Source organism: Thermobia domestica, chromosome 8 (assembly GCF_964235325.1).
Source record: "Thermobia domestica chromosome 8, izTheDome1.hap1.1, whole genome shotgun sequence".
Classification (NCBI taxonomy): Eukaryota; Metazoa; Arthropoda; class Insecta; order Zygentoma; family Lepismatidae; genus Thermobia; species Thermobia domestica.
This window is the reverse complement of record NC_137461.1, coordinates 283,400,390-283,422,443: the sequence shown is the minus strand read 5'-3', so window position 1 is coordinate 283,422,443 and position 22,054 is coordinate 283,400,390. Positions and strand designations below refer to the sequence as shown.

At 34.5% G+C, this 22,054-nt stretch overlaps 1 protein-coding gene across 2 annotated transcripts in view; it reads left to right on the top strand.

Moving 5' to 3' along the window:
* The window catches only part of Cad96Cb (protocadherin Fat 4-like Cad96Ca), a 316,068-nt gene that overhangs the window by 270,199 nt on the left and 23,815 nt on the right, over positions 1–22,054 (top strand). For both annotated transcript variants that reach the window (XM_081769855.1, XM_081769853.1), the window contains exons 13-17: positions 2,565–2,702; positions 4,879–5,069; positions 6,541–6,655; positions 9,358–9,518; positions 15,647–15,855. In XM_081769855.1, the coding sequence (XP_081625981.1) occupies positions 2,565–2,702; positions 4,879–5,069; positions 6,541–6,655; positions 9,358–9,518; positions 15,647–15,855 (814 nt within the window). The remainder of the gene's footprint in view (positions 1–2,564; positions 2,703–4,878; positions 5,070–6,540; positions 6,656–9,357; positions 9,519–15,646; positions 15,856–22,054) is intronic.

The following is a 22,054-nucleotide window of genomic DNA, read 5'->3' as shown; positions in this document are numbered from 1 at the left end:
TCACTACTTAATCTAGACGAAAAAGGGAAAATTTGCTGACGTCTGCGGAACACAAGTAAATATTAGTGGATACAAGAAGACAATAAATTCCGTGTTTGAACTCTCAGTTAAGAGAGAACAAAAATGTTTACATTGCACGAAAAATAATTCTTTTGACGAGTTTTGACACGCATAGCACTTTATATAATAATAATAATAATAATAATAATAATAATAATAATAATAATAATAATAATAATAATAATAATAATAATAATAACAATGTTTATTTCTGTACCATGAACAGCCTAACCTCAAAAATATAGCACGTTATCAAACAAAAATAAACACATTGCATACAATATAATCTACCAACTGAAACAACAAAATATAATGATAAAATAAAATAGTATTGGATTAAGTAAAATGTATCGAATTAATAAATTACTTGTCAAATTTTTAGTCTCACAATAGATACATCGTCAAAAATACTACAAATAATATTTGTCAAACTCTAAAATCCATGCTTCTATACTGATAACAATAAATTAAATTAAATTAAAAGAATTACTCATTCTTCTTAAAATTTCAGATTTTGGATTCAAAGGAACTAATGTTGATCCATATTTTTCGTATTATACATTGGTATCCTTATACCTATATTATGCAAGCAATAATCACTATGATATCTATTGTCTAGTATTTTCTGAATAAAATCTCTTTCAATAAATTTTCTCATGTCACTTAATGCCTGTAATCCCCAAAATTGTTTCCGCATTCGTAACTACGTGACTAGTAATCTCTATTCGTTTTATGGCATAGTAGCCTAATAAAACATTTTTGGACTGACTCAATTTTATTTGCCAAGGTTATACCTCTACTATTCCAAATAACTACACCTATCTCTAGACAATAATAATAACAACAACAACAATAATAACGTGAGAGTCGAATTACGGTTATAAATTATGTATAGCGTGACAAATAAAACTGAAAATTATAGACCGATGTGTGTATCATCTATTTTTTTCTAAAATAATTGAAAGAGTAATGATAGATTGTTTTTCTTCAGGAACATAACATAGTTTTATTTACTGCCAAGCGTAATTCTTTAAAGATAAATCTACGGTTATTGCAATAATTCATTTCTTATATAAAACATTATTTATGGATAGTAATCATTTTCAATCTTTACGACTAAAATAAGGTGTTTAATTTTGTAGATTATTCGCTAGTACTATACTAAGTAAACTCTTATAGCACAAGAAGCATTCCATGATTTCCATGGCAGGTGAAAGATGGACATCAGTATACTGAATTAGAGTTGTCAATAAAAAAGAAAAGATATATATCAATTCGCTTTAAACGAACCATAATAAATACAGGTGTTCTACAAGGATCTGTTTTGGGACCTGTTCTTTGATCATTTGTCAAATATTGAACTAATATATATATATATATATCTATATCTATATCTATCTATCTATCTATTTATCTATCTATCTATCTATCTATCTATCTATCTATCTATCTATCTATATATATATATATATATATATATATATGTGTGTGTGTGTAAACGATACCAATATCAGTATAAAAGGAAATAATCACAAAGAATTTCTAGTTACATACAAATAAACATGCATATATATACACACACATCAAACCACAAAATCCACGGAATTTTGGAAATTGATTTCATTACAATAACTACGTAACGTACTAACTCTACGGCCTATGAAATCCGGATGTTCAATGTCACATTCACAAAAGCTTTCCATTGAGTTCTGTCCTTAACCAACTGGATCCAGTTTCTACTTTGTGTTCCTATTTCTCCTAGATCCATCTTAATATTTTCCTCCCATCTGCGGCTAGCTCTTCCTAGTGGTCGTTTTCTGATTGGATTTCCATTTAAAACTTTGAAAGTGTTCCTCCTTTCTTCCATTTTGGCTACATGACCTGCTCACCTGAGCCTCCTAGATTTGATACCCATAATAATGTTTGATGAATGGTATACATTATGCATTTTCCTTATTATTACGTTTCTGGCATTTTCCATTCCCGTTCCTCTTCGGTCCTAATATTCGTCTTAAGATCTTGTTCTGAAATATTTTCAGTCTACGTTCTTGTCTCTCAGAGTAAACGACCATCTTTCTCAGCCATACAGAACAACAGGCATGATTATCGTTTTATATATTTTTAGCTTCAAATTCCCCGACAGAATTCGCGACGACAAGAGATTTTGATCTGAATAATAACATCAATTCTGTGCTTTTAGTCGATATTTAATATTTTCGTGACTCATTACAATAATCTGGTCTTAAATAAGTGTGAAACAGAATATTTACAACGCAACTAATCACAGAACGTGTAATGAATATAAGGTTCTTTAGAATTCACCAATGACCTTAGACGCTAAAACTAACTGTAAAACAGGTATCAAGCAAAATAAATACTACTGAAGAGGAATGTCAAATGCTACTTTGGAATTTTGAATAAGTGTATTAAGTACTGCAGTAATGATGACATAGTTGAAGATTTTAAGGTTTCGTATATTATTTGTGGTTTTTTTTTTTCCATAGAGAGTACGCTTCTTTTTGGACGATACAGGAGGAAGATTCAGTATTACCACCGGAGGCGATATTCTATTGAAGAAACCTCTTGACTATGAAACTGAACAGCTGTATTCTTTCTTAGTTCACGTCACGGATGGTCGATTGGTAAGTTAAATATGATTTTCTTAACTGAAATTTTCACTGAATAATGTAACTGCAGGAAGTGTCGCCACACAATTGACTTAGTAAAGATGTATAAAATACACAAAAGAACAACATTAAAATGCTATTAACGAAACTATGGTCATAATTCACAGAATAACATCTTTTATGAGCGCTCCTTTCTGACTACATAGTTGACGTATCCGTCTGTTGTGTGGTGAATACAAGCTTGATTTCTCATCGAACCTCGTGTATTTTGGTGACTTCTGTAGATCCACTAAACTAGATATCGTATAAACCTAGTGTCGTTCAGAATCTGCAACTGCAAGAGCAAGTTTACGTATTTATGTTAAGAAGAATAGAAGCAGCGAAAAAATTTTGTTAGGAGGAAACATTGTGAGTTTGGCAAAACAAAGTTTTGTGAGAAAGAGGCTGTTGCAAAGAAAAGGACTATATCTTACAAACCATACAGCAACGGTTCAAGTTTCACTGGCGATTCGCGATTATACTTTACAAAGAAGTAGTATTTGCATTCATAAGTATTGTTCACCTTTAGAAAGGGAACAACAAACCTGCACGGCTTAATGGATGGATTCAGTAACCACTTTCTTACAAATGGTCTCGTTGTCAGAAAATCCTTGATCTTGAATTTCTATAAAAATGTAAGATTTACACCCGTGCAGATTACGTAGACTTTTCACCTAATTTCATAATTGTTTATCTGCAGCGTTCAGGAAAGAGTTGAGGTTTACGGAGTAAGCACTATTTATTGCGGAGAAATCGAAAGGAATTTTTACTTTCCACTGAGCATATTGTTTGTTCCATAAAGCTTTTTATTCATCTGATGAGGTCAAATGAAATTAAGCAAAAGCTCTGTAACTTTTCTCAATATATATTTGATCATTTTATACAGTAGTGATAGTAGTAGTATTATATGATCAAGCTTGATTTATTTGTTAGGATTAGGATTAGGAATTAGATTTTTGGGCTTTCGGCATCTATGACCATGTTAACCCGTCACTAGGATTAGAATTAGGAATTAGATTTTTAGGCTTTCGGCATCTATGGTCATATTAGCCCGTCACTAGGATTAGAATTAGGAATTAGATTTCTAGGCTTTCGGCATGTATGGTCATATTAGCCCGTCACTAGGATTAGGATTAAGAATTAGATTTCTGGGCTTTCGGCATCTATGACCAGGTTAGCCTGTCACCTATGAGGGATGACGTCCCTCGACGAGCACAAAATCCGATGAAAGGGAAGGAAAAAAAGCTTGGGGAGGAAAGAAAGCAGCATGGGACTTGTATGTTAAGTACCATCCCGGCATTTGCCTGATGTGAATGAGAAATACTCAAGAAAACCTCACTCAAGATGGCTAGCCTGAAATAACTTTTATACTTTTTCGACCGAGTGTCTCCACCGGGAATTGAACCCGGGACACGGATTTATTTATTGTTGGGATATTTACCCCCCAAATTTTTTTCCTATCTCTGGTTTAAAAAGCTCAGTCTCAGGCTAGGATAAAATGCTGTCTTATTTCCTATTTGTAAGAAGACATAGTAGGAAATTACTATCTACCTTACTTGTTCGTTGTCAAAATATCTTAAATTCCTTTGAACAGTGACTTTATTTCTTTATTACTTGTTTCTACGACTGCTAGAGGTTATCAACAGTTTACCAGGTTGTTCATAAAGTTTATTCATTAATTGATTATTTCTGCAGTCACATGAAGCTCCTTTGACGGAAAGCATGGTATAATTTCATATTGTATGATCTACTGATCTGTAGATCAGTGACGTACACAGAATTTAATCAAAGCAGTTAGCAGTTAGGTTAAAGCATTTTATCTCATATCTTTTCAGGACAAGCGTGACTTATATATATATAGCAAATATTTAATTTTTCATATCTTGCTGAAAGGGGAGAAGAAGGAGCAAACATCCCCTGCTGTACGCCTCTGCGATAAATCATCTGTGAGCTATGACCAATTCGTAAACGCACAATTAGAATTTTCTTGTTTTAGAAATTTTCTTTTAACACCTATTTTCAAAGCATTTGAATTGGTAATTTTTGTTGACATTCTCCTCTCCAAATATTTCGTTCATCAAACTGTGTGTAAAGTTTGGAAATAGAATTGTAAAAATAATGTCTTATTTTTTTTTTTTTTTTTTTTCTGTAGAACGATTCAGCTCGTGTTAATATCTCTGTTTTAAACGTCAACGATTGGGATCCACGCTTCCGCTACCCACAGTATGAGTTTTATGTATCGGATCTTAGTATCAGTGCTGGAGATATCGTTGGAAAAGTAGAGGCAGCTGATGGAGACAGAGGAGATAAGATTAGTCTGGAACTAAGAGGACCATTTGCAAGGTAAGTAAAGTGGTACAATATTTCTATGTAACATTAATTGAAAAAAGTCCTAAAACGAGCCTTCTATCAAGTGCTGCTTTTGGAAGCGTATGCACATTATCACAAAACACTTTCTAAGGCAAAGGAATCACAAAATGAAATCTTTCAGTTTAACGTCCCACGATTATTCCTTTCGGCTAAGAGAGACAATGATTAAAGGAAGTTAATGATGATGGAAGAATTGGCGGAGTGAGAAAGCGGGAGGAAACGGAAGTACTTTGAGAAAACGCACGGACACGATGTTGTCCACCACAAACTTACTTGGTCGGGGATCGAACCAAGTACTCCAGGCACCAGAGATAAGCGCTATACCACTGAGACACCGTGCCCCCGAATCACAAAATGAATTAAACTAAAAAGTTCTATGGAAACATTATGACATTGTCTGATAAAGCATTACCGAAAGTCCTTATTGTTTACTTTCGTTTATAGCCGTGTTCTAATCTTTCTATCTAATTCCTGGTAGTTCGCTCTCTGTACCTACTTCGGAATTCCTTTGTTCCAGCTATTTTAAATAGTTTCTTTGTCTAAGTTGCCAAGAGCAGTATTTGATATTAGATTCAGTTTGCTACACTTTGTTTTGAATTAACGTTTTATTTAGAACATTTGTGTCCGTGCTATAATGTCTTTTCCTGAGTTGTGATATACTATATGCAGCAAGAAAACTATAAAATATTATGAATATATATAACTTGAAGTTTTTGTTACAAACACACTGTAAAAGGCAAGGAAGAAAGAAGTAGAGTATGCGGCAAAATAAACAGTACTGAAATTCGCGTGCAAATGGCGCGCGGGCGCAATGTAGTATGAGCTGTGAGCGCCACATTGTATGCTTAGCTGTGTGTGGACTAGCGGAGTATGCACTTGGAGTGACGATAATGTTACTCACAACAGATGAGAAAGTGTTTATTTTAGAGCACTATTTCCGCTCATACGGTGTAGACCAGCATATCAGTGCAGGAGATGAGTGGAGATGCCTCCATGTGGGGTATACTAAAGGAAGCAATTTTTCGAAGAGATAATACCCTACCACTGTACTGGAGTTACGAGAGAGATGCGATAATTTGTTTTGTTGTTCCAGCAAGCCATGTTCACACGTTCATCGATCTACAGAATGGCTATGAAGAATGTTAGACGTAATGGTGAACATTTTGAACACATGATGATAGGCTCGATTCCTCTTAAATTTACAATTTGTGTTGAGTAACAATTAGTTGACATCCTTTTGACATTTCTTATGTTTCATTATGTTATACAATAAATAAATGTCAACGATATGATTTCGGTATTGTTTGGTTTGCCGCATACTGTACATACTAGAAATATAATAAACAGTCTCTTATTTTTATTGTGTATAAAAACAATTATACAGATGGGTGATATATATCAGTCATTTTTCTAATTTTTCTCTTTCTTTCATTAAAAATTTTAGGGTTTTTGGTATCCGAGAAACTGGAGAAATTTTTGTAAAAGACTTAAGTCTTTTAAATAGTAGCACAGCTCATATGGTGGCTGTGGCTCGAGATAGTGGAGTACCACCGAGGCAGGTAAGCTTTCGTTGTTAAGGAACCATTTCAAAGTATTGAATATTTCTGTTATCAAATACAATTAATCATTAATTCCATTTTAATCTAATTCACATCTTTTGATTGCACGGATTAGAACAAAAGAACACTTTTTATGACTCAATTATGTAATGAGAGGCCTGTTTCTCAAAATTACTAGGCTTGTAATACTCTTTTTTTTTTTTCAAAATCAAGTATTTCACAATTATATATATCGTAAAACTATTGCAAATTAGAGGTATGGTCATGTTTATTTAGAAAAAAAAATCTAATATTTTAGTAGTTCTACTTCACGATGTTTTATGATTTGTAAAATATATCGGGTGTACTAAAAAAATAACGCCCATGGACAACAAAGCGCTATTCTTCAAGTCAAAATAAAGCGAAAATCCTATATAGTGCTATATCCTCCGAACCTCCTTCAGTGGCAATAAAGAATCAAAAGTTTCACTATTATATGTGGCAACATCGCAAATTAACTTGGAATCATTAATATTGCTCTACAAAACCATCTATTTATTTATTTATTTATTTATTTATTTATTTGCCTGTTTTGCATACAAATGAGAGTATTCTCGAGCACGCATACAGTTGTCAAAATTACAAAATAATTACATATATGGTATAGAAAAAAACTTAGATAAAATAATACATACATAACTATGACTTTTATAAGCTTATACAATCATAATATAATTAACAAAGGAAAAAAACATTTATACATTATCTTCAAAAAACTCATTTACCGAGTAGTAACATTTATCTACTAAGAACTCGTGAAGATCCGATTTAAACATAGAATATGATTTGTTTTGTTTTAGAAAGTCAGGTAACTTATTGAAAATTTTTGTACAGTTAATATATACACTTTTTTGAAAAAACAAGAAATTTTGGGGAATAACATGCAAATTATTAACGAATCGAGTATTGTATTTATGGACGTTACTGTTTTCAATAAATAAGTGTTTGTTACTTACGGTAAACAAGATAACTTTATATAGATACGCACAAGGTAATGGTAATATTTTTTGTCCTCGAAAGATGGGCTTGCAAGAAGATTTTGGTGACAATCCAAACACAACCCTTAGTGCTTTCTTTTGTAAGCGAAACGTGCTAATACATTCAGTAGAATAACCCCAAAAAATAATACCGTAAGTTATTAAAGAATGGAATTTTGCATCAAACAGTTACATCGATTGTTAAGGTAGTAAGGGGTGCTAGTGTCAACATCTATTGACTTAAACTGTCATCTGGCAAGAATCGATGTAATTATTTGGTAGAGCTAATCTATGGTTCTTTTTTTGCGACAAGGACCGGAAAAATGTACGATTATATGTATTTTTCGCTTTATTTTAACTTGTAGAATAGTGATCTGTAGTCTGTGGGTACCATTTTTAAAACATCCATTATATTGCAAGACTGGTAGTTTTGAGAAATGGCCCCAGGGCGTGTCCATTCTTATAATCGAAAATCATAATTAATACATTGTATCAAATTCAGTGCGATAGAAAATTGTTTAAACGGTCATGTCCTGTGGTAACAGCGAACATATTCTGTACATTACAAACTTTAAGCGAAATCATCTTTCTCAGAGCATATTCATACTTTCATTCTAGTAATTGATAAATAAAAGTAAAATCTGACGAAAGCAACACTTATTATTACTATCAGATAATGTATCTGATCAAGATAATGATATATTTCCGAACCAGTTACTCAGATAAGAAATGATAAAGATAATGTGTCTGATGAAGATTATATATTTCCGACACTGCGACACAGATAAGTAATAATAAAGATAATGTGTCGTAGAAGATATTGATATATTTCCAAAACTTTCACACAGATTAGTAATAATACTGTCTCTGATGAAGATAACATTATATTTCCAAATTGCCACTCAGATTAGTAATAATGAAGATAATGTGTTTGATGAAGATAATGATATGTTCCCGAAACTGTCACACAAATTAGTAATAAAGATAATGTGTTTGATGAAGATAATGATATGTTTCCGAAATTGTCACTCAGATTAGTAATAATAAAGATAATAGTCTGATGAAGATAATGATATATTTCCGAAACTGTCACACAAATTAGTAATAAAGATAATGTGTCTGATGAAGATAATGATATATTTTTGGAACTGTTGCACAGATTAGTAATAATCAGTGGCGTATTTAAGGGGGTTTCCGGGCTTAAGCCCCCCTCCGAAATCTTACTTACTATAGTAAAATAAGTGAAATATCTTGGAGAATTTTCACATTTCCATTCAAAACCCTCCCCGAAAGTTAGCAAAATTTCCCCGAAACAAAATCGTAAATACGCCAATGATAATGTGCCTAATGTAAGTAATCATATATTTCCGAAACTGTCACTCAGATTAGTAATAATAAGTTCCTAGTTTGGTCAGATAGTATTTTTATTTAAGTTTTACCTAGTTCCGAAGCTAGGATGATGAATATTTCACTAATGCTATGTAGAAACTGTCATATGAATTAACAATCTTGTGTAAAATTAAAGAAATATTTCAAATCTACTCTAATCTAATCCCTAAGAGTTAGTTAATGTTTCTTCAATAAAAGCAAATGATAAATATAAATTTGTGTTAAAACTATAGAAATTCCGTAAAATACTAAATAAATAAAATTATGTACTGTACGCAAAAGTTATCTGTTTTGCAGGCTTCTGTACCAGTGATCATTCATTTCCCGGAAGCCGTTGTAAGGTCAGCGAGTAGCTGGGCGCCCGGAGGGAGCAGTTTTCTGTTGATGGTCATCTTTGGTGCTCTTCTTGGTGTACTAGGACTTGTTATAGTGCTTCTTATTGTTTACATCTATAAACAGTAAGTAATCATTTATAACGTACTTTTTCATATTATATTTTTACTTGAGGAACGTTATTTCTAAGACAATAAACATGGATTGAAGTTAATTCTAAAACTCCCACACGCTCATTTTCTGTGTTCATTATTCTGATGTGATATATATGATATGATATCTTATATGATAAAATGCTCAGTATGCAAACATACGTATAAGATAATAATAATAATAATAATAATAATAATAATAATAATAATAATAATAATAATAATAATAATAATAATAATAATAATAATAATAATAATAAACAATTCTTTTTACAGTACTACAGAATACTATACTGTGCCAAATAATAAAGGGTTCTGTCGTTATGGGACGACTGTCTTCAGTGAGCCGTAGCCAGATGCGAAATTATAGTGTAAACTCACATAATTTCAACAATACTAATTAACATAATGTTAATGCTATTATTGGAATCTATATAAAACATAATTTGCTGATAAAAATTATAAACAAATAACAAATTTTAAGATGATGAAAAATTTGACCTTAGGTCAATCCTTCTAACTGCATTTCAGTCCTAGTAAATAATTTAGACGTCTAGTAACTCGATTCTTCTAATAGTGAGTCAAGACGTGAGAAAAAGTATTACCGACACCATTCTGTAAATATCTACTCAATCGTAGACGTGAAGTACCTATCTCTTGAATACTTTTCATTCTTTCTTCTGATTACACTGATGAACCACTCCCTATATTCCTAATGGAAATTCAAATCGTTCCCACAATGCAACAAAAGTGACTCGGCGACATTATCGGCTAGAGTTGTAACTAAGTGCATCGTCTGCTACTGGCAGCAGCTAAGTGTATCATTAGCTAATTCAATCAGACTCACGCACTCTGAATGATCTGATGCGTTCTTGCTTTTAGTAGTTCGTAGTACCCAACTTCCTTGAGTACCGGCGCCACAGTCTTCACAGTTTCGGCGGGAAGAGCAGCTGAAACCTCTTATATTATATTATTACTTTATTACTAATTACTTCAACAGAACAAAAACAAAAGATTAGAAAAAAATACGTATTTGAGGTATTGAAAATGAAATAAAATCTTTTAGTTTAACGTCCCACAATTATACCCTTTAGCATAAGGAAGACAGAAGAATAAAGCAACTAAATGATAATGGAAGAATTGAAAAAATCTCAGGGCTCATAGCGAGTCACTTTTCTTTAACTAAAAGTTACTTTTTTTTTTCAAATTTGTCACTAAAAGTTACTTTTTTTTTTCAAATTTGTCACTAAAAGTTACTTTTTTTGGGGGAGGTAGAGTGACTTTTTCGTGTAATTTATGTTTTGCATTGGCAGTTGTCTAAGAAAAATATAAAAATAAATGGAGAAAAGCAGAAACTTGTTAGTCACTACTCTTCTGAAAACTTCAGTACTTGCTGCCACATGTGAAACAATCAGCTTTATTCTCACTTCAGCTTTTATTCTTTCTAAAGCACAGTGGATGGTTGGTGGATGCTTAAGCTCTCAAGGTGAGGTTGAGAACCCTTCTGTGTCTATTCTTTCTTTTATCATAATAGTCTTTTAGTTTTCTCTCGTAATAGTTAACGCTCCGCTCAATGTTGTGTGTGTGTGTGTGCGTGTGTATGTGTGTGTGTGTGTATGTGTGTGTTTGTGTGGTTCATCATGTTCGATTTGTGTTTATGCTTCTTGTATGTTCTTCTTAAGAGTAGGTGATGAATTGGAATATTTCATGGCTTTGAGAACTCTCAATGCTAAGTTAAATATGATGTCTGGGATGAAGAAATTCGGAAATAGGCCAGAACTGGTTCCACTTACTCAGAAGCTTCTTACATCTGCTAAGTCTGCTTACCGTAACTACAAAGCATACTTAGAAAACCTAAGAAAGGAGGAAGCTCAAAAAGAAGAAGTAAAGAAGAAAATATAAAGCAAAACAACAAACAAAGAGAGAGGTGATGGAGAAATTGACAAAGGAAAAAAGGGGCACGATGAGATTTTGGTCAATTTTTGGTCACTTTTTCGTGTGCTTTTGGTTACTTTTCAATTATTTACAAGAGACCAGACCACTATGAGCTCTGTAATAGTTATCTTGTGAAGTAACGGACATACTAATATTACAATCTTCTAAGTCCTACTTGCGGGATTCTAATAAAAAGAATTATTAAAAAATTAAGTTAATGTACTAACATTAGGGCTACGCACATATATTGTTATGTACTAAAATAATAAGAGCAATTTGTAACTATGGGAAAGGTAGGCAACCATAAGTATCAGTAACATTTACACAGTATTCATAAATTACCACTGTAGGAGAAAATGAAGGCCGTGTTGTGAAAAATTACTTGCTTTAGCTGGGTCGAGCGAGAAACGAATGATACGGTCTTAGAAATGGTGGGACAGAAAAGAACAACCTTAGATATCATTAAGAATACGAAGGGAAACTGGATATTGTGTAAGAAGGATCATATCGTATCATAAGGGTCATGCTAGAGAGTATGGTGACAGGAAAGATAGGGAGGGGGCGAAGGAGACTATAATAAATGGACGATATCAAAAAAGAAAAATCATACGTGAAGGCGAAGAGGTTGGCGGAAGGCAGTGGAACATGGAAGCTTCTCAGCTGTGGCAAGTGACCTATCACTAATGGCAGAATTCTATGATAATGATGAGGTATGCACCTGAGAATGCCATTGTGTGACTCTGAGGATGAATGTCTGAGTGTCACACTCGAAATATTGGAGGAAAGATTAACATTAAACACTACTAGGTAATTGACTTGAGATATTTTAGCGTAGCAGCTCTGGAAAGATCGTCTGCTTAGTGACTAAACAATGGAACAGTAATAGTATCACGAAAACGAAGTGAGTGTCTGATCCACTAATACCATTAGATAACCCATAATATTGGATGATTAAAATATTAATACTATATTTGCAAAAAGTGAGGTTACAAAAAAATAATGCAAGACGCCAGAGAAGCTTTCTTATAAGCTCGAAATGTACTCCAATTACTCTTTTCTACTGTGTTATGGATTTATTGTTAAGTTATGAATTATTGAACTTTCACTGCCTTTCTGGAAGCACTGTCAAAACACATTTAACAAATAGGGATCAGTGGGAATAGGATGATTGACGAATTATTTATACTGGTAAGGCATACATATCTCATCTAACATCACTTTAAAAGTACAATGTGGCTGCCAATTACTGGAATAATTAATAGAACCAGAGATGTATTAATTATACCCTTGCTCAAAATACATAAATTTATTTTCTTGACCTTCGAAGGATTCCAAAAGTGAGCCTTACATTTTGTACAGTAAAACCTGTCCTTAGCGAAATCGAACGGGACTCGCAAAAATTTCCGTTAAAGATAGGTTTGCAGTTAATGAAGGTAGATAAAGAAAAAGCATGCATATAATGGACATACTGAGGTAAAACAAGATTCTTTGCGTACCTTAGTCAATTTACAGTTTTTATTTCTACTACGAATTAATACACGCAAAACCTACAATGAACAGAAAACACACTATACAGACGTTAATTTAACTTTTCCAATAGTCAAGGAGGGTTGTTTGCACACACCGCTGCTTGTCTCCTCAGCTTTCCACAGACTTTAGTCTAAGAAACCATACTAACCAACCATATCAGTGTTATTTCGACGGAAGGCAAATCTTGCAGTTCCTTTGAACATTTAGCAGAATCTTGATAAGTCTTTAGCCTACACTCTTCTTCTAATTCAATGTCATATTTCTCTCCTTCCTCCACTTCCTCTTGTCCTTCTAGACTTTTCGAAAAATTCTTAATAATATTTGTATATTCGTCATGTCTACTTCTGTTTACACATCACTGTATGTTTTGCAAAAAAATATATCTAACCCTTAATGGGATGTCTAAAACCTTTCTAAATGCTGCACTCCGGAACTTGAAATTTTCCTTTGAGATACTTTTGATTTCCGTTGTCAGCGTAATACAGTCTCCGTTTTATGAAGGGAATTTAACACGATTTTTGTCAGTAAATTCATGGGACCGTGAAATGTTTCCGTTTAACATATCTTTTCGTTTAATAAAGGGTCCGTTGACGACAGGTTTCACTGTATTTACTGTATTTAGTTTACTGTACTGTATTTAGTTTAGTTTTATACTGCACTGTGTTGAAGACAGGTGGTAAGGTAAGGGGATGCAATCGCAATCGTTTGACCGACTTCCATCACTCCACGATTACTGCGTCGCCTTTAGGCTTAGAATATAATGAATGTCTCGTGTATTTGTGTGTATGTATATGTAATTAGGGGCAAAGAATACTATTGTCTTACTTTAAATTACATCACCTTCAAACTCTTTGCCCTGTTGGGCTTCATTTTATCTCCCCATTATGACTAACATACTTCGCACGTAGCAGAACACAATAGTAATAAATTAAACTTATCGTAAAATGTTTTATTCTTCACGGAAAGACAGAAATATGATACCTTTCTCATTTGGATTAGGAATTTCGTCATGAATACTTTGGGTAGAAGTTAAGACAATATTTTTAACGCTTTCACCGTCATCACCAGTGGCGTAACTAAAGGCTTAGGGCCCCTGATGGCTTGAGGCTCCCCCCGCAATGCGTGGTCTGTGGGGACCTTATTTATGCCCCTGGTCATCACTAATCACAAAAGATGAATCACAACATCGTAAGAATTTTATATCGAGAAGAAATCGTACCAAAAGCTTTTAAGACGTGCGTCTTTAGTATTTGTTAGAAGTTACTAGATGTATACTTAATTTCCATCCATCTTATCTCCATTAGGTCTTTTTTTTCTCGTTTATATGTGTCTTGAAACTACTGCAATGAAGGCAGTTTAAATTAGTCGATTAATAATTGTTAAATATATTTATAATGCAGTTTATTTATAACGTTTTATTTATTTTAGTTTAAGCAGCCAAGAAAAAAATATTTTAAGCAAACGTTGAAGTTCATTTTTAATATAAAAACTGGAAAAGTAAACGAAACAACATTATAATAAATGCACGATCACAGAAGCATTTAGAACAGCCATGTGCAACAGCCGTCCCGCGGGCCAGAATCGGCCCACTGAACGCTTTCTTCTGGCCCGCCTAATCCCTAACTGGAAACATACTTCTTAATATTTCCTGAATAACTGATGTCCACTTTGGAAAATATCATCTCCATTGGAGAATCCAGTCTACTAGGGAGCATTGATAGAAAAGTTTAGAACATGATGAATCAAATTTCCCACTAAAATGATAAATAAATAGATTTTTTTTCTGCTTTTCTTTAGTAAATAAATATTTTGGTTACCGTTATAGAAGTTTTTGTGTTCTTGTGATGTTAGTGTACGATGAATGAGTTCCTCCATTAAATATGGCCATTTGATTGTTATTAAAATGTTATACGGTGTCTCATACGGCCCTCAACGTAGATAAATCCTCTGTGATTGGCCCATCCCCTGTTCCAACTTGCACATACCTGATTTAGAATAATCTTCAAAAAGTGTCATAGATATGAAACGGTAGTTTTCTGCAGGGTATCTTTATTAATTCAGACCAATTTCAATAGGGCATAGTATTAGAAAACCTCATTTTTTTTAACTTGTTTATTCTTTGAGAGAAGTGTTTTATGAGTTTCTGTGGTCATACCTTTGTGATTAACCCTTATCCGGGCAAGCTATTTTTGTAACGTAGACTGCAACTGGGGCCTTACCAACTCTATTAGCCTTACCAACTCGATATGTTCATAACTTTAACTTCGACTAAAGATAGAAGAATTCAGAATTTTATGGCATCGAAATATTTATGGTTATTAAGAAATTCGAAGAAAAATATGAAGCTACTGGGCCTGGGAGGCCCCGGTTGCCCGGATAAGGGTTAATGATTATGCTCTGTTGATGAACCCGACGCATGCTCAAAATTCAAAGATTTATTTTTTGACCTTTGAAAGATTGCAAAAGTAAGGTTGCAGTTTCACGCAACACTTTGTATTTATTTCTTTTACCTGTACTCAGTTGTACGATTTGTGTTGTTTATGTGTTTATTTGTATTGAAAGCAAATTAAATCATATCAATTGATATTTGATGATATATTATAAACAATAAACATATTTTTGTATTTATTTTTCAGTAAAAAACCGAAATCTAATCGTACAGACAATGACAGTCCACCAATTACGACAAAGATGGCAAACTACATGACAAATGGTATTTCACATGAGAAACTTACTCCAGGAGTTACTCAGAATGGAAATTCACCAACGAAAATAGAGAATCCAATTTTTGGAAGTACGCAAGATCTTACGTCGACTGTGCCTCAATATACAGCAACAGTGAAGAGTAAGTGACCTTAAAGTACATTCATTCAGCCATAGAAATTTTAACTTTACTCTTTATGTTTACAGGAAAGGAGAAGCCATATCATAGTTACTGATTAGCATGGAACTGTTGTTTTGTTGAAAAGTTTCTTTTATTCTTCTGTAATTTGTGAGAGGAAAAAAGAAAGAAAAAGAAGAAAATATACTTAAATTATGCTGTGATTGGCTGTAAGACAGATCATTACAGCTAAGTGTTTTTCAACATAATTAGATATTCATTGCAAAATTTGAACGACTTTGGATAGGGAGGACACAGGTTTTTCGTCCATAAAACAAATTTGACACGGTCAGTATTCCTAGGGTTTCGAAATTTGGAATCTGTGTAACAAAATACATCGAATCCATATCCTGGGGTCCCCTATACAGAGCTTTTTTTCCCCTTTGTATGGCTGTGTTATATGTATTCTTCCTATCTAATATTACTCAAGTTTTTAGCCCATAAAAATTGGGAGGTCCATCATCCTGGAGTTTCTTAATTTGGATTCTGTGTAACAAAATACATCGAATCCATATCCTGGGGTCCCCTACACAGAGCTTTTTTCCCCCTTTGTATGGCTGTGTTACATGTATTCTTCCTATCTAATATTACTCAAGTTTTTAGCCCATAAAAATTGGGAGGTCCATCATCCTGGAGTTTCTTAATTTGGATTCTGTGTAACAAAATACATCGAATCCATATCCTGGGCTCCCCTACACAGAGCTTTTTTCCCCCTTTGTATGGCTGTGTTATATGTATTCTTCCTATCTAATATTACTCAAGTTTTTAGCCCATAAAAATTGGGAGGTCCATCATCCTGGAGTTTCTTAATTTGGATTCTGTGTAACAAAATACATCGAATCCATATCCTGGGGTCCCCTACACAGAGCTTTTTTTCCCCTTTGTATGGCTGTGTTACATGTATTCTTCCTATCTAATATTACTCAAGTTTTTAGCCCATAAAAATTGGGAGGTCCATCATCCTGGAGTTTCTTAATTTGGATTCTGTGTAACAAAATACATCGAATCCATATCCTGGGGTCCCCTACACAGATCTTTTTTCCCCCTTTGTATGGCTGTGTTACATGTATCCTTCCTATCTAATATTATTCAAGTTTTTAGCCCATAAAAATTGGGAGGTCCATCATCCTGGAGTTTCTTAATTTGGATTCTGTGTAACAAAATACATCGAATCCATATCCTGGGGTCCCCTACACAGAGCTTTTTTCCCCCTTTGTATGGCTGTGTTACATGTATCCTTCCTATCTAATATTACTCAAGTTTTTAGCCCATAAAAATTGGGAGGTCCATCATCCTGGAGTTTCTTAATTTGGATTCTGTGTAACAAAATACATCGAATCCATATCCTGGGGTCCCCTACACAGAGCTTTTTTCCCCCTTTGTATGGCTGTGTTATATGTATTCTTCCTATCTAATATTACTCAAGTTTTTAGCCCATAAAAATTGGGAGGTCCATCATCCTGGAGTTTCTTAATTTGGATTCTGTGTAACAAAATACATCGAATCCATATCCTGGGGTCCCCTACACAGAGCTTTTTTCCCCCTTTGTATGGCTGTGTTACATGTATTCTTCCTATCTAATATTACTCAAGTTTTTAGCCCATAAAAATTGGGAGGTCCATCATCCTGGGGTTTCTTAATTTGGATTCTGTGTAACAAAATACATCGAATCCATATCCTGGGGTCCCCTACACAGAGCTTTTTTCCCCCTTTGTATGGCTGTGTTACATATATTCTTCCTATCTAATATTACTCAAGTTTTTAGCCCATAAAAATTGGGAGGTCCATCATCCTGGAGTTTCTTAATTTGGATTCTGTGTAACAAAATACATCGAATCCATATCCTGGGGTCCCCTACACAGAGCTTTTTTCCCCCTTTGTATGGCTGTGTTACATGTATTCTTCCTATCTAATATTACTCAAGTTTTTAGCCCATAAAAATTGGGAGGTCCATCATCCTGGAGTTTCTTAATTTGGATTCTGTGTAACAAAATACATCGAATCCATATCCTGGGGTCCCCTACACAGAGCTTTTTTCCCCCTTTGTATGGCTGTGTTACATGTATTCTTCCTATCTAATATTACTCAAGTTTTTAGCCCATAAAAATTGGGAGGTCCATCATCCTGGAGTTTCTTAATTTGGATTCTGTGTAACAAAATACATCGAATCCATATCCTGGGGTCCCCTATACAGAGCTTTTTTCCCCCTTTGTATGGCTGTGTTACATGTATTCTTCCTATCTAATATTACTCAAGTTTTTAGCCCATAAAAATTGGGAGGTCCATCATCCTGGAGTTTCTTAATTTGGATTCTGTGTAACAAAATACATCGAATCCATATCCTGGGGTCCCCTACACAGAGTTTTTTTCCCCCTTTGTATGGCTGTGTTACATGTATTCTTCCTACCTAATATTACTCAAGTTTTTAGCCCATAAAAATTGGGAGGTCCATCATCCTGGAGTTTCTTAATTTGGATTCTGTGTAACAAAATACATCGAATCCATATCCTGGGGTCCCCTACACAGAGCTTTTTTCCCCCTTTGTATGGCTGTGTTATATGTATCCTTCCTATCTAATATTACTCAAGTTTTTAGCCCATAAAAATTGGGAGGTCCATCATCCTGGAGTTTCTTAATTTGGATTCTGTGTAACAAAATACATCGAATCCATATCCTGGGGTCCCCTACACAGAGCTTTTTTTGTATGGCTGTGTTATATGTATCCTTCCTATCTAATATTACTCAAGTTTTTAGCCCATAAAAATTGGGAGGTCCATCATCCTGGAGTTTCTTAATTTGGATTCTGTGTAACAAAATACATCGAATCCATATCCTGGGGTCCCCTACACAGAGCTTTTTTCCCCCTTTGTATGGCTGTGTTATATGTATCCTTCCTATCTAATATTACTCAAGTTTTTAGCCCATAAAAATTGGGAGGTCCATCATCCTGGAGTTTCTTAATTTGGATTCTGTGTAACAAAATACATCGAATCCATATCCTGGGGTCCCCTACACAGAGCTTTTTTTGTATGGCTGTGTTACATGTATTCTTCCTATCTAAAATTACTCAAGCCTTTAGCCCATAGACAATTGGTACGGTCCATCATCCTGGGGTTTCGAAATTTGGATTCTGTGTAACAAAATACATCGAATCCATATCCTGGGGTCCCCTACACAGAGCTTTTTTCCCCCTTTGTATGGCTGTGTTATATGTATCCTTCCTATCTAATATTACTCAAGTTTTTAGCCCATAAAAATTGGGAGGTCCATCATCCTGGAGTTTCTTAATTTGGATTCTGTGTAACAAAATACATCGAATCCATATCCTGGGGTCCCCTACACAGAGCTTTTTTCCCCCTTTGTATGGCTGTGTTACATGTATTCTTCCTATCTAATATTACTCAAGTTTTTAGCCCATAAAAATTGGGAGGTCCATCATCCTGGAGTTTCTTAATTTGGATTCTGTGTAACAAAATACATCGAATCCATATCCTGGGGTCCCCTACACAGAGCTTTTTTCCCCCTTTGTATGGCTGTGTTATATGTATTCTTCCTATCTAATATTACTCAAGTTTTTAGCCCATAAAAATTGGGAGGTCCATCATCCTGGAGTTTCTTAATTTGGATTCTGTGTAACAAAATACATCGAATCCATATCCTGGGGTCCCCTACACAGAGCTTTTTTCCCCTTTGTATGGCTGTGTTATATGTATTCTTCCTATCTAATATTACTCAAGTTTTTAGCCCATAAAAATTGGGAGGTCCATCATCCTGGAGTTTCTTAATTTGGATTCTGTGTAACAAAATACATCGAATCCATATCCTGGGGTCCCCTATACAGAGCTTTTTTCCCCTTTGTATGGCTGTGTTATATGTATTCTTCCTATCTAATATTACTCAAGTTTTTAGCCCATAAAAATTGGGAGGTCCATCATCCTGGAGTTTCTTAATTTGGATTCTGTGTAACAAAATACATCGAATCCATATCCTGGGGTCCCCTACACAGAGCTTTTTTTGTATGGCTGTGTTACATGTATTCTTCCTATCTAATATTACTCAAGTTTTTAGCCCATAAAAATTGGGAGGTCCATCATCCTGGAGTTTCTTAATTTGGATTCTGTGTAACAAAATACATCGAATCCATATCCTGGGGTCCCCTACACAGAGCTTTTTCCCCCTTTGTATGGCTGTGTTACATGTATTCTTCCTATCTAATATTACTCAAGTTTTTAGCCCATAAAAATTGGGAGGTCCATCATCCTGGAGTTTCTTAATTTGGATTCTGTGTAACAAAATACATCGAATCCATATAATGGGGTCCCCTACACAGAGATTTTTCCCCCTTTGTATGGCTGTGTTATATGTATCCTTCCTATCTAATATTACTCAAGTTTTTAGCCCATAAAAATTGGGAGGTCCATCATCCTGGAGTTTCTTAATTTGGATTCTGTGTAACAAAATACATCGAATCCATATCCTGGGGTCCCCTACACAGAGCTTTTTTTGTATGGCTGTGTTATATGTATCCTTCCTATCTAATATTACTCAAGTTTTTAGCCCATAAAAATTGGGAGGTCCATCATCCTGGAGTTTCTTAATTTGGATTCTGTGTAACAAAATACATCGAATCCATATCCTGGGGTCCCCTACACAGAGCTTTTTTCCCCCTTTGTATGGCTGTGTTATATGTATCCTTCCTATCTAATATTACTCAAGTTTTTAGCCCATAAAAATTGGGAGGTCCATCATCCTGGAGTTTCTTAATTTGGATTCTGTGTAACAAAATACATCGAATCCATATCCTGGGGTCCCCTACACAGAGCTTTTTTTGTATGGCTGTGTTACATGTATTCTTCCTATCTAAAATTACTCAAGCCTTTAGCCCATAGACAATTGGTACGGTCCATCATCCTGGGGTTTCGAAATTTGGATTCTGTGTAACAAAATACATCGAATCCATATCCTGGGGTCCCCTACACAGAGCTTTTTTCCCCCTTTGTATGGCTGTGTTATATGTATCCTTCCTATCTAATATTACTCAAGTTTTTAGCCCATAAAAATTGGGAGGTCCATCATCCTGGAGTTTCTTAATTTGGATTCTGTGTAACAAAATACATCGAATCCATATCCTGGGGTCCCCTACACAGAGCTTTTTTCCCCCTTTGTATGGCTGTGTTACATGTATTCTTCCTATCTAATATTACTCAAGTTTTTAGCCCATAAAAATTGGGAGGTCCATCATCCTGGAGTTTCTTAATTTGGATTATGTGTAACAAAATACATCGAATCCATATCGTGGGGTCCCCTACACAGAGCTTTTTTCCCCCTTTGTATGGCTGTGTTATATGTATTCTTCCTATCTAATATTACTCAAGTTTTTAGCCCATAAAAATTGGGAGGTCCGTCAGCCTGGAGTTTCTTAATTTGGATTCTGTGTAACAAAATACATCGAATCCATATCCTGGGGTCCCCTACACAGAGCTTTTTTCCCCTTTGTATGGCTGTGTTATATGTATTCTTCCTATCTAATATTACTCAAGTTTTTAGCCCATAAAAATTGGGAGGTCCATCATCCTGGAGTTTCTTAATTTGGATTCTGTGTAACAAAATACATCGAATCCATATCCTGGGGTCCCCTATACAGAGCTTTTTTCCCCTTTGTATGGCTGTGTTATATGTATTCTTCCTATCTAATATTACTCAAGTTTTTAGCCCATAAAAATTGGGAGGTCCATCATCCTGGAGTTTCTTAATTTGGATTCTGTGTAACAAAATACATCGAATCCATATCCTGGGGTCCCCTACACAGAGCTTTTTTCCCCTTTGTATGGCTGTGTTATATGTATTCTTCCTATCTAATATTACTCAAGTTTTTAGCCCATAAAAATTGGGAGGTCCATCATCCTGGAGTTTCTTAATTTGGATTCTGTGTAATAAAAATACATCGAATCCATATCCTGGGGTCCCCTATACAGAGCTTTTTTCCCCTTTGTATGGCTGTGTTATATGTATTCTTCCTATCTAATATTACTCAAGTTTTTAGCCCATAAAAATTGGGAGGTCCATCATCCTGGAGTTTCTTAATTTGGATTCTGTGTAACAAAATACATCGAATCCATATCCTGGGGTCCCCTACACAGAGCTTTTTTCCCCTTTGTATGGC